Below are 11,666 nucleotides of genomic sequence, written 5' to 3' on the forward strand. Positions count from 1 at the left end.
GACACTGCCAGCAAAGTTTAACTCTCTTGAAGAAAATCAGTCAATATTCAGTTTGCTTGACAGATGTGGATTTGAGTGTAGCAGTGTAGGTGCAGTTCCCACCCATCCAATGTATAGCACATTGTAATCTGTTGCAATTTTAAGATAGTTATTCTTACTTGGAAAACTCCTGTTAAGTCTCTTCAAATGTCACTTGGACTTATGACCTATATCTAAAAATCTGTTAACTCTGAAGAAGGGAAATCTACTGAGCTGGGGGAAGTTAATTTAAAATCTTGATTTGTAGTCATTGTAATTCTTTTACGTGATTGTGTGTGTGATTATGATTCTTTTAGGTATAACTGAGGAAAGTGTCAATTAGGAAACTGACTTCTAATAGGATTATAATCTTCCGTGGTGTCGTCAGAAAATAGAGCCTGTTTTCCAAATCTAACTGCTGTAATTAGTGGTACAAAAGACGTTTTGATTGCTAATGGACATTCTAGGTCCTTATGCTGTCCTCTGAGACAGGACATAACTAGATAAATTGCTAGTTGCAAGCCTCTCTGATCCCCATCCACAGCTCCCTCACACTTGGTGTTGCTTAAAGCTCCGTTTAGTTGTTTGACAATTAAAGGGCATTCTTTCTTTGGAACTGTAGCATGATTTGAAGAAGATGGAGGCATATATGTTATGCTTTAACAGCAGGGGGATTTGCTTATGTAAATCTAGTAAACTTCAGGGTGCATTTCTTATTTCTTCCTTTTTGTGAACCAGTCTTTATTTTCAAGTAAGCATATGGGTAACTTCTCTTTATCACCCCAAGCGCACCCCACTACTAATTAAAATAAGGACAATTTTACTCCCTTTCCAAGAGAAATTCTCAAACATACACTTGGCTTCAGTGTCAGACTTCCTGTTGGGGGGGGGGGAAAAAAGAGAGGGAGAGATCGATTACTATAAGTACCTAGATTTTTGTTCTCTGCTTGTTTCTTTTCAAACTGGAAGAGTCTGTCTATCATGCCTTCCAGTTGCCTAACTACAGTAATTGTGGTCTCTGGTTGATTATCAAAAGATGGGGAAATGCTAACATAATCTCAAAGAGCATGTTGCTAGCAGGCCTGACCAGTATATATCACCTGACATCTATTGTGCAGGATTTATTGTTGTTGCAACGGATTTCACTGCTGGATTATTTCTAGCCCAAACAAACTGCTAATTGGGGTAGCAGCGTGTTACAAGTTCAAGTGATTCTTTAAAATACTGTTTAAAGCAATGAATAAAAGTTAATTTAAAAAAAAAAAAAAAACTCTTCCAGTCTAATATTGTTTTTCAAATGTTAGAAACTTAGAGATTTAGAGAATTCATATATAATGTTCCAACTCCAATCAAAGCTCTGCCCTGAATCCCAGTCTAATCTCCACCGGGAGCTGGGGAAGGCAGAGTTTAGCCTGTGAGCTGGAATTGGGCTGGCAGTAGACTCCATTTCCCAGCAACTCCTGCCTGCGTTGCTATGACTGGTTTCCATAGAGACCCCAGCAGCAGTGATGCTGTGATAGCGTGGGGCCAGGGTTTCCAAGGAGCTCACCCCAGCAGTGCTGACAGGGCATGTGGCTTGGCAGGGTGTTGCTCCTGGGCCAGAGCTGAGATCTTGCATCAGTGACTGTGTAGTCTGGAGTCAGGGCAGAGCCATGATCTGGGGTGTGCAGGCAGCAGGTCACAGCTCTGCCCTAGCTTGGGACCACAGTGTCACTGCCACAAGATCCCAGTCCCAGAACAGCTCCTTGCCCTGCTGCACACCCTGCCAGTGCTGCTGGGGCCAGTCTCCATGGAAACCCTGGCTACATGCTGTCATGGCCCCAGTGCTCCTGGGGTCTCCATGGAAACTGGCCACGGCAATGCAGGCAGGGCTGCTGGGAAATGGGGTCTACCACCGTCCCAATCTGGCCCACAGGCTGAACTTTGCCTGCCTCTGCTCTACATGGAGGTTGGACGGGGATTTGGGACAGAGCTTTGATTGGAGTTGGAACAATATATATGAATTCTCCAAGTCTAAGTTTCTAGCATTTGAAAAACAAAGTACGGCCCATGGTTGGATCAGGCCCGTGGTGGACTCTATTTCCTAGCCACCCCTGTCCATATTGCTGCAGCCAGTTTCCATGGAGACCCCAGGAGCAGCAGGGCTGTGACAATGCAGGGCCAGTGTTTCCATGGAGACTGGCCTCAGCAGCGCTGGCAGGGTACGCGGCTGGGCTGAGAGCTGCTCTGGGGCTGGAATCTTGTGGAAGTTGTATTGTGGTCCCGAGCTGGGGCAGAGCTGTAACCTGCTGCCCACACACCCCTGGGCAGGGGTGTGCAGGGTAGCAGATCATGGCTCTGCCCCAGCTCCAGAGCATGCTGTTACTGCTGCAAGATCTTAACCCTGGCCCCTGAGTAGTTCCCTGTCCAGCCATATGTCCTGCCAGGACTGCTGGGGCCAGTCTCCATAGAAACCCTGGTCCTGCGCTGTCGTGGTACCGCTGCTGCTGCTGGGGTCTCCATGGAAACCATCAGCAGTGATGCGGGCAAGAGCTGCTGGGAGATGGAGTCTGGCCACTGGCCGGATCCACCATTTTTCTCACCCCGATGTAGAGGGTAAAAAATCTTTTTTAATTGTTCCAGAGATATGAGTGTCCCACCAGTTTATGGCACTACATTGTGTCTCCCGTTGTTGTTATAATGGAAACCAAATTACATTGAAATAAAATATTATGTGCCGAGGCCCTGAGGTATCCTGGGATAAGCTGCTCATCTGTCCTTTGCATACCCTGGTGGAATTTCCATTGGTGTCACATAACACAGTATGTCTGTCTTGTTCTCTTAGAAGCATGTTTTTGTTTTGGCCTTTTGTTCTTAAACACCCATCACTTCTCCAGTTCCTTATTTGCTGCAATAGATATTGCTGAGTTCTATACTTTTGTTGATTTGTCCTTTCAAATGACCTCCAACAGTACACTATGCATGGAACAAGAAAAAATTAATGTATGAACCAAATTTTCCTGTCCTGCATTGTTTTATCAAACCATAATAATCCATATGGGCCCCATGCTGTTTATAAAAGGAAGCTGTACTGAAAGGTAATAATTGCCTCTGACATCTAAGCTTTCTAGTTTCGTGACAGTGCTAAAGCTTTCTTGACATGTTTGAAATTATTATCTAGAGCTGTATCTGAATAGCTAATAGAGGTTGAAGACTAAGAATTGTAGCTTATTATCTTTCTCTGTCTTTAGGTACAACAAGTACCCCAAATGACTTGTGGTACAACATAATTGAATTGCCTTACCATGGTGAAATGATCAGCATGTTGATCGCTGTGCCTTCAGAAAGTACTACCCTGCTGTCTTCTGTTATTCCCCACATCAGCACAAAAACGATAGAGAGCTGGCGGACGATCATGGTACCAAAAAGAGTGCAGGTGACTTTGCCCAAGTGAGTACCAGCTTCTTCCAGTGCCCCCTCTCCTTTTCCTTACTCTTTAAAAAAGGAAGAAAATAAAAACCCTTACATAATAGCCCTATGGGAGTAATAATTCCTCTGTTTCTTGTCTGATTCATTAAGGTTCACAGCAGAAGCAGAAACAGATTTAAAGGAGCCTTTGAAGTCTCTTGGCATCACGGATATGTTTGAGCAGGCTAAGGCCAATTTTGCAAAAATAACAAGTAGGTGGTCTTGTTTTGGTTTTCATTCCTGTTTTCTTGCCATTGCAGTTTAATGCAATCTGTTCCATAGATTATCCATTAAAGGACACATTTCTAAATTTCTACTAAGTGAGAGAGAAACAATATTAAAAGTCTTGTACATGCCAATATTTTTCCTTTTTGTTATAAAGAAAATGCCTGCATCTTGGCAACAAATAACATTGATCAAGTGCTTGTAAGTTGTTGTTTGCTATCACTAATTAAAGGTCTCTCAACGGCTGAAATGTGGAAAGTCTTCACTGGCACCATTGGAGCAGATCATTAACAAGATATAATTAGGACACTTTCTTCTCAAATGTACATGTTTTGGAAACTGTTTAAATGAGCTTGAGACCGGCAGGATGTGCACCGAATTTATTACTCCATTTCTTTTACTTGATGTGACCTTTTTTGTAAACTGCTTGATTTCATCCATAACTATTAGGGCTGTGTGAAATTTCACCAGCTATTTTGATTCAACACTGTTTCGACTAATTTCGAGCTTGAAACAGCAAAACTGAATCAAAATGAAGGGCTTCAAAACAGCTTTGAAACAAAACGAGGCTAGTTGAAATGTTTCGAAAGTTTCAAAGCAGCCAGGTGGTGGGAGACGGGGGAGAACCAGGGCTGCGCTCCCAGCGGCTCCACAGCCCCATGTGGTTCAGGCAGGAGCACAGCCCTGGCTCTCCCCACCTCCCATGGCCAGGATGTGGGAAGCCAATCACAGTGTAGGGGAAGTTCCCTTCCCCAGCTCCCTGGTCCCAGGTGGGAGCACCCGGCTTCCCTCCCTCACGTGGCAGGCTGATCAGGGGCCCGCAGCCCTGGGAGGACTGGCACAGCCCCCGCAACCCTCCCGGGGGTGCGGGCCCCCATCTGCCTGCTAGATGAGAGAAGCTGTTTCAAGCTTCCCCATTATAGCGTGTGGGTGAAACATCGAAACAGCATCACTGTTTTAATGGAACAGCGGTTTCGAATCAAAATGAAATTTGAAACTAAATGCTGTTCCGTCAAAACGGAATGGAGCTGTTTCGCATAGCCTTAGTAAATATCTATAAAAATGGAATATTGAGCTCTTTAAAAACACTGGTATGAAAATGGGTGTCTTATGAATTTTGTCTGAACTTTGATTCGTTTTCAGTAGAAGCAGAAGAGCTTGTTTGTTAACTAGTATCTAATGTGTGCTTCTGCCTCCATGAAATAAAGGAAACATTTTATTATTGGAAGCAAAATGTTCTTTTCATATAATTCAGAGCATAATTTTAAATTCATACTGAATCTCATTGCATCACTTCTTTATTGAAAATTAAAATAAACACTTGTAACTTCAAACTATCAAGCACAATCTAAGGCTGTATTGGTCTTTAAGATTTTTATAGCATTATTTTGGTGTCATATTTGTCTAATTTCAGGTATGATGTCTATTTCCATGTACATATATGCACATGCTTTATATACATATCACAATGGGCATGTATACACAAATGCTGTAGCTGACTTAACTACAAAAGGCATACCATGCTATTGCTACATTATAATCTGCCTGGCAGCTGACTCCCCAGCCCAGCCCCTGGCTTCTTTACTCTTCATTCCATCCAGGAAGAGCACACACCAACTGCTGAAACTTCCTTAGCCTGACGAAGGGTTGTTGAACTCAAAAACTTGCTTAATAACTATTCTCCAACTATTTGGGTTGGTCTATTAAAAGATATCAAATTCACCCAAGGAACCTTGTAGACCAACACGGCTACAACCTACACCCCTGCATGCTATTGCTAATGCAGGTGATGAATAAGGAGAGTATTGGAGATTTCAGGAATGTGCCTGTGTAACATGCATCAATCGTTTAACCCCAGGACAGGCAAAATGTTTTACAAGAAATAATTAAGCAAAAGCTGCATGAGTCCAGTCCATTCCATTCCTTTTGTACATGTAGCATGTTTATGGTCTTGGTATGTGCTGTTTTTATGGTCGTCAGATCACGCACTGCATTTGAAGAACAGTAGCAGTAAAGCCTTTTTGCACTGAACAAAGATTTCAGTCTTTGCAAGAACTGTAGTGACCTTCAGTATCCCTGCTCTCTGCTTCACAGTTGCTGAGCTATAAGAAACTAGCTACTTTGAGTTGTTGTGCACAAATACGTAACTCTCTGTCTTTGTTTGCACAGGAACAGAAAGTCTTCATGTATCTCAGATTTTGCAAAAAACAAAAATTGAAGTTAGTGAAGATGGAACCAAAGCTGCTGCAGCAACAAGTAAGCAGCTGTTACTGTAATTGTTCACCTTAAACATTAATTAAGAGTAACTTCACATAAATAAATTGGTTTTGACATTAAATAAGCATCTTTTTCCTGAACTGATAGAATAAAACTATTTCAATAAAAGCAGCATGATGTGAAAGGACTGGACAGATTCAAGTTAATATTACCATTTGTTCTGTAGCATTCGGGCTTTTAAAAATAAAAAGCCTGAATGTTTGGCTTTGGCATCTTTACCATTTTGCATGTGCAAAAGGATGCAAGGTCTGTTTTTAGATTCCCATGACCATACCTGCCAAGGAAAAAAAGGAAAAAAATCCATACCAAGGAAAAAAATCTCTTGAATGTTAATTGAAAACCTAGAATAGTGGTCACCAACCAGTAGACCTCAATCCACCAGTAGATCTTGGAGCCTCTTGGAGTTGATCCGAGGCTGGGGTGGGGGGCCGAGTGCTGCATGCAAGCGCACACGCGCCCTAGCCCAGCAGGTCAGTCTACGGGGGAGGGAAGGGGCAGGGACTAGATTGAGGCCCCCGCGGTGAGGGAGAGTGCCGCAGGGGTAAGGTGAGTGGGGCCCTGGCTGGGTGGGGCTGACCTGCTGGGGAGGTGTCCCCCCAAATAATTTTTTCTCGATCTGCCCCCCCTTCCCTCCCCACAGACTTACCTGCTGGGCAGTGGCAGCGGTGCACAGTAGATCTTGGGTTGCTTTTAAATGCCAAAGGTGATCTCCTACTTAAAGGTTGGAGGCTACTGATCTAGAAGAATAGTGTAGCTTTTATTGAAGATGTCAAAAGTCTCAGTAGATAGTGATAGGAGTTTGTTGCTATGTAATCCAGTGCTGACCATTGGTGCCATAAAATACTTCATAAAATGGTACCTTATAGAGAATTTGAATGTCTGTCTAAAAGTCCAGGCATGCATCTAGTAAGCACCATAAAGCTGTCGGCTTCATTTTCACACTGCTTTAACATGTGAAGTGTTTTGCTTTTTCTAATTATGCATCCTATTTTCCTTGCCAGCTGCAATTTTAATAGCCAGGTCATCCCCTCCTTGGTTTATAGTAGACAGGCCATTTGTATTTTTCATCCGGCATAATCCTACAGGTAAGCAGCAATTTTACTTTTGTTTATAATGCAAGTATATACACTACGCTGATTTAATGACAAAGTGATTATTTGTCACTGATTGGTGACAAGCCTGATTTATTTCCAGGAAGGAATAAATTAGTTTATTCTACCTAGGAATAAACTTTTTTTCCTGTGGGTACTTGTAAGCTAAGCTAGCACTCATATCTATGACCTGCGTTACCACATCCATCCTCAATGTATTTTCACATACCCCTCCAAGGTAAGGATATTACTTCCATTTTACAGATGGGTAATGGTGTTGAACAGAGGTTTAGTGACTTGCCCACAGTTATGTCAGAAGCCATTGGCAGAACAGGGAACTGAATCTGGGCCGTCAGTGTTATAAGCTTCATTCCCTAAACTCCCTCAGGTAAAAATTTTAAAGACATAGCCACTAGGTCTGAATTTTTATGATATTACAAAATGAGTGTTTAGACTGCCAACTGGAGCTGACTGAACTTCAGGATGTTTACTAGCTCACTGCTTTTTCCCTTTGACATGTGGGAGGTATGTAGCCATTGTGGAATAGGATGCAGCTGCCAGCCCTGAGGAAGGAGCAAACTTCTGACAGCAGTCTCCAGTCCTGGACTCAGAGCATCAAAAGACCTCCATAAAGCTCTGCAATATGACCACTTGGCTGCTTATCAAAATACACACCTCTGCTTTACTTCTTTCTCTAGTTCATTGCTCTCTGCTCCCTGCCTTTCACCCTTCCCAGTCAGTAATACAAATGTAAACCTAGTCCTAGTTCCTGAGACAAATGTCTTGCTATAAACCAGTGGTTCTCAACCTGTTTGCCATAGTGGGCCATACTTGCAACTTTAAATGTGTTATGTGGGCAGCACCCACACAACTTACTTTCTGGATATCCATTTTAAAAAATGTTTTAACAGGATGTCACATGGGCCACAGCAGCGTGCTGATTGAGCTGCATGTGGTCTGTGGGCCACGGGTTAAGAACCACGGCTAAAAGCCATGATACTCGGGTCTCAGATGCTAGTCATGCTCCAAGTGGATTTGTCTCGTAATGAAACCCTTACATAGCTATAGTCATCAGCACCCTCTTTTTTTAACCATTCAAATGTACATTTTAGGTTTTCAGTCTTTTTTTTTTTTTTAAACTTGTTTTTGATACTGAAAATTATATCAATAAATAAGATTTGTATTTTGTTTGGGTTTCATCTGACTACTTCCTCTAAAATCTGTGAGGAAGATAGGTGCTTTGACCAAAAACAATCCACATTCAAATCTGTAACTGGTGCTGAGGTTTGAGGAGGATAGCTGTTCTACAAGGGCATATTAGTAACATGTAGATGTCTACAGTAGCTAGTAACCAGGATTATGCTGTAAAAACCCTTTAGTAGTGTAACATGCTCCCAACCTCTCTCCAGTGATTCTGGAGTCTTCTCTACAGTAAGGGTATTTAGCAAGGGTATTTGCTAATGGCAGTTCGCTCCCAGCAGTATTAGCAGCTTTGAGAAGACTAATACATACAAGATCTAGATGACTAAAAGTGAACACAGCATTTAAAGGGAGGCCCAGGCACATACTTAAATGGATACAAGTTTAGATGCAGGACATTAATAAAGGGGCTTGAAATGGGGATAAATAGAAAGTCACCCTTAATCTAATTTTATAAATTCCAAACTCATATAAGCTAATGTAAAATTCCCCACTACTTGCCTTCCCCTGTTTTGGTTACGTGGATGGGTATGGAGAGGGTAAATGTTGGAGGGTGCAGGTACTGGGGAGAGGGGAGGTGAAGCTGTCTGCTCTCCATGCTGCACTTCTCCCCTCTCCCCTCCCCCCATCCTCCCTCCCTTGCATTCTGGACTGCTTGCTCTGTTCTTGCTGTTCTCCTCTCCACAGTGGTGGGGAATTACAAATTTAAAACAACCCTCTAAATAATTAGATTCAAGACATGAAAACCTACAACAAATTTAGAATTTTCCATAGCTAGAATCTAATTATTGTGAGGTTGTCTTAAAATTGAAGTTGTTTTGGATTCAGTTAAATATGGTACCTTGTATTTGACCATATGTTGAGGTTATTAAATTATCCAATCAAAGATTTACAAAATAAATGTGTGTAGTAATTTTAGTTTTTATTTTATCCTTCAGGTGCAGTCTTGTTTATGGGACAAATAAACAAACCTTGAATGTGGAAAAGGCTTTCTTTTAAGAAGCAAAGTAAAGACTCATTTGATACATCCTTGTCTTGTTAAATATTTTTGTACACCATTCTTTGACTTCACACATGAACTAGTTTTTAAGCGATTGACTAGGTTTTGAAAAAGGAGTCATCGTAGTTCTGGTTTTGTGGAAACATACAGATTGAAAACTACAATGCCTTTTCAAAATGTCTAAAAGATTCTTTAAACTACTGAATGGTTACCTATGCTAACAAGCCGTTGGAGCTTTTTCTTTTTTCTCTGAATTTTATGTATGGCTTTTGTGAGAGGGTTTGAACAAGAGTGTGACAAAAAACAGTCTGTTAATAATAGTGATTTTTTTTTTCTGTGGAAAATGTTTGTTATGTAGATGCCCTTTCAATACTACTTTTGTTCTTGAGTGGCTTGGAAATTGGGCATCTTTTTGGTAGAAATCGATGACAAATTCCAGTAGTGTTTGTTTTATATAATGCATGTAACAGAGTTTAAGAGGACTAATGTCTTGAAAGTAACACATTGCATTAATGTCCTGTTTTACTGTAAACTTGTCATTGCTAGTATACACTTTCTATTGGATTAAAATTTTATATTTGTTTTTGTACAAAGGAAAAATAAACTGCATTATGAACAGTCAGATGATGTGCTGGAAGGTATGTGTAGCAGAACCCTAGGGAACCTCTTGTTAAAAATTCTAATGCTGAATTGAAAGGAAGAGGCTCATCTGATGGAGCTTAACCTTCTTTGCAGCCTGCCAAATCATTCCTGCCAGGGATGACTTATCCCTGGGGATAATGGAGATGTCTGAGGAGCAAGCACTTCTGTTTTTTCAGGGCTGCAAGTTACATCTAATATGTATTTTTAAAAATGCACCTGAGGAGATGACTACAGTGGGCCTTATAGTCTCCTTGCTCCAAATACTGCAAATTAAAGCATCTCTAAAAGGAAAGTAGAGTTGCACCTTATCGGCCAGCTAATTCAGACATGTATAAACTTTTCTAACTTACAGCTTACAAGCTATAGCATCTAATGAAGTGAGCTGTTGTATTTGAAAGTTTATGCATCTCTGAATTAGTCTGAGGTGCAACCCTACCGTGCCTTCTGCCTGATTTAAGACAGACTTAGCTAATTACCTCTCTTTGCTCATGGATAAAACATGACCACACCCTGAAAATATTGTTCTAGAGCTGTGTGCATTGCCAAACTATTCCAAAACAAACACTTCTCCCTAGGTTGGTTTGTTGCCTACTGATATTTTCTGACTTGTTTGAAAGTATTGAGAGAGCTCTAGATCTGCTTTTCTACCTGATTCTCTATCTCTACCTCAAAAAAATACCCAAAGGATTCCTTTGGCCCTATAGACACTAGGCTGTCTGCCCCCCCCCCCCCCGTAGGTGCAGCTTTACAGTTACAAACCTGCCTCCACCCATGCTGTGTGGGGAAATACAATTCTGCTTCAGTGTTCTAAAGGAAATTTGTCTACATATGGATGCCAATGTCAGGTTTTAATTTACCATCTACTGCTTACTGACATAAAGGAGCTATTTTGCCCAAACAACTCATGTAGTTGGAGTAGAGTACCGGGCTAGGCTCAGGAGACCTGGGTTCTCTTTCCACCTCTTCTACTTTGTTGTGTGACCTTAAACAGATGACCTCCCCCTTGGTACCTCAGGTTCCCCATCTGTAAAACACATTATATACTTCCTTTCGTAAAGTACTTGGAGACCTACTACTGAGAAAAAAATCAGTTGTAGGGAGGGGAAGCAGAGAGGGAGGAAGCACTAGGATTTTCTAAAGGAAAAGTTGTGATCATCAATCTCCTGGATATGAAAGTGTATATCCTTATAAAACATTCAAAGGTGATTGGGGTAGTGGTGCAAAATAGCTGATATTTAAACATAGCTTCTTGAAACCAATTTCTGTCTTCATTTAGAAAGAAGTTTTTGTTCATCTGCTGAACCCTGTGCAAATTTTTTCCCCCAACACTTCCAAAAGGATTTTTGCTATTCATGCTTCTCAAATCTTATTTCATTTCTGAAATGATCAGATTTCTTGTAATCTGGACATGCTGTCATCTGGTCCTGCTTCAATCCAGTTTTAATTTTAACTTCTTAAACTTTACCCTTTTTCAATCGGGGCCAGATTCTTAGTTTGCAGAAATTGATGGTGATATTTGGCATCTGCGAAGCCCCTCCTCCCCACCAGCTGGAGAATTTCCAAGGGTTTGTCTCAAAAATGGTGCATCTCATGGCATTATACTATTAGACTCAGTCCAATAAAGAGTGAAAAGAAGAGCTTACAACAAGAATGGGCAAGGACAGTGATTAAATAGATGGAATGCAGGTCCCCTTGCTCTCTATCTACTGAGCCTCCTGCCGATGATTATGGGTGTGGAGATAATCAAAACATGGAGCATCCAGATG

The 11,666-nt window shown here is 41.5% G+C and overlaps 1 protein-coding gene across 3 annotated transcripts in view; it reads left to right on the forward strand.

The window, feature by feature from the left end:
* Positions 1 to 9,880, forward strand: part of SERPINE2 (serpin family E member 2) — a 47,982-nt gene extending 38,102 nt beyond the window's left edge. For all 3 annotated transcript variants that reach the window (XM_006020747.2, XM_025200431.1, XM_006020748.1), the window contains 5 exons: positions 3,249 to 3,447; positions 3,577 to 3,677; positions 5,860 to 5,946; positions 6,969 to 7,052; positions 9,197 to 9,880. In XM_006020747.2, coding sequence (XP_006020809.1) covers positions 3,249 to 3,447; positions 3,577 to 3,677; positions 5,860 to 5,946; positions 6,969 to 7,052; positions 9,197 to 9,234 — 509 coding nt within the window. In that variant the 3' untranslated portion in view covers positions 9,235 to 9,880. The remainder of the gene's footprint in view (positions 1 to 3,248; positions 3,448 to 3,576; positions 3,678 to 5,859; positions 5,947 to 6,968; positions 7,053 to 9,196) is intronic.
* Positions 9,881 to 11,666: the final 1,786 nt, after the last annotated feature.

The sequence above is a fragment of the Alligator sinensis genome, unplaced genomic scaffold (genome assembly GCF_000455745.1).
Source record: "Alligator sinensis unplaced genomic scaffold, ASM45574v1 scaffold596_1, whole genome shotgun sequence".
Taxonomy (NCBI): Eukaryota; Metazoa; Chordata; order Crocodylia; family Alligatoridae; genus Alligator; species Alligator sinensis.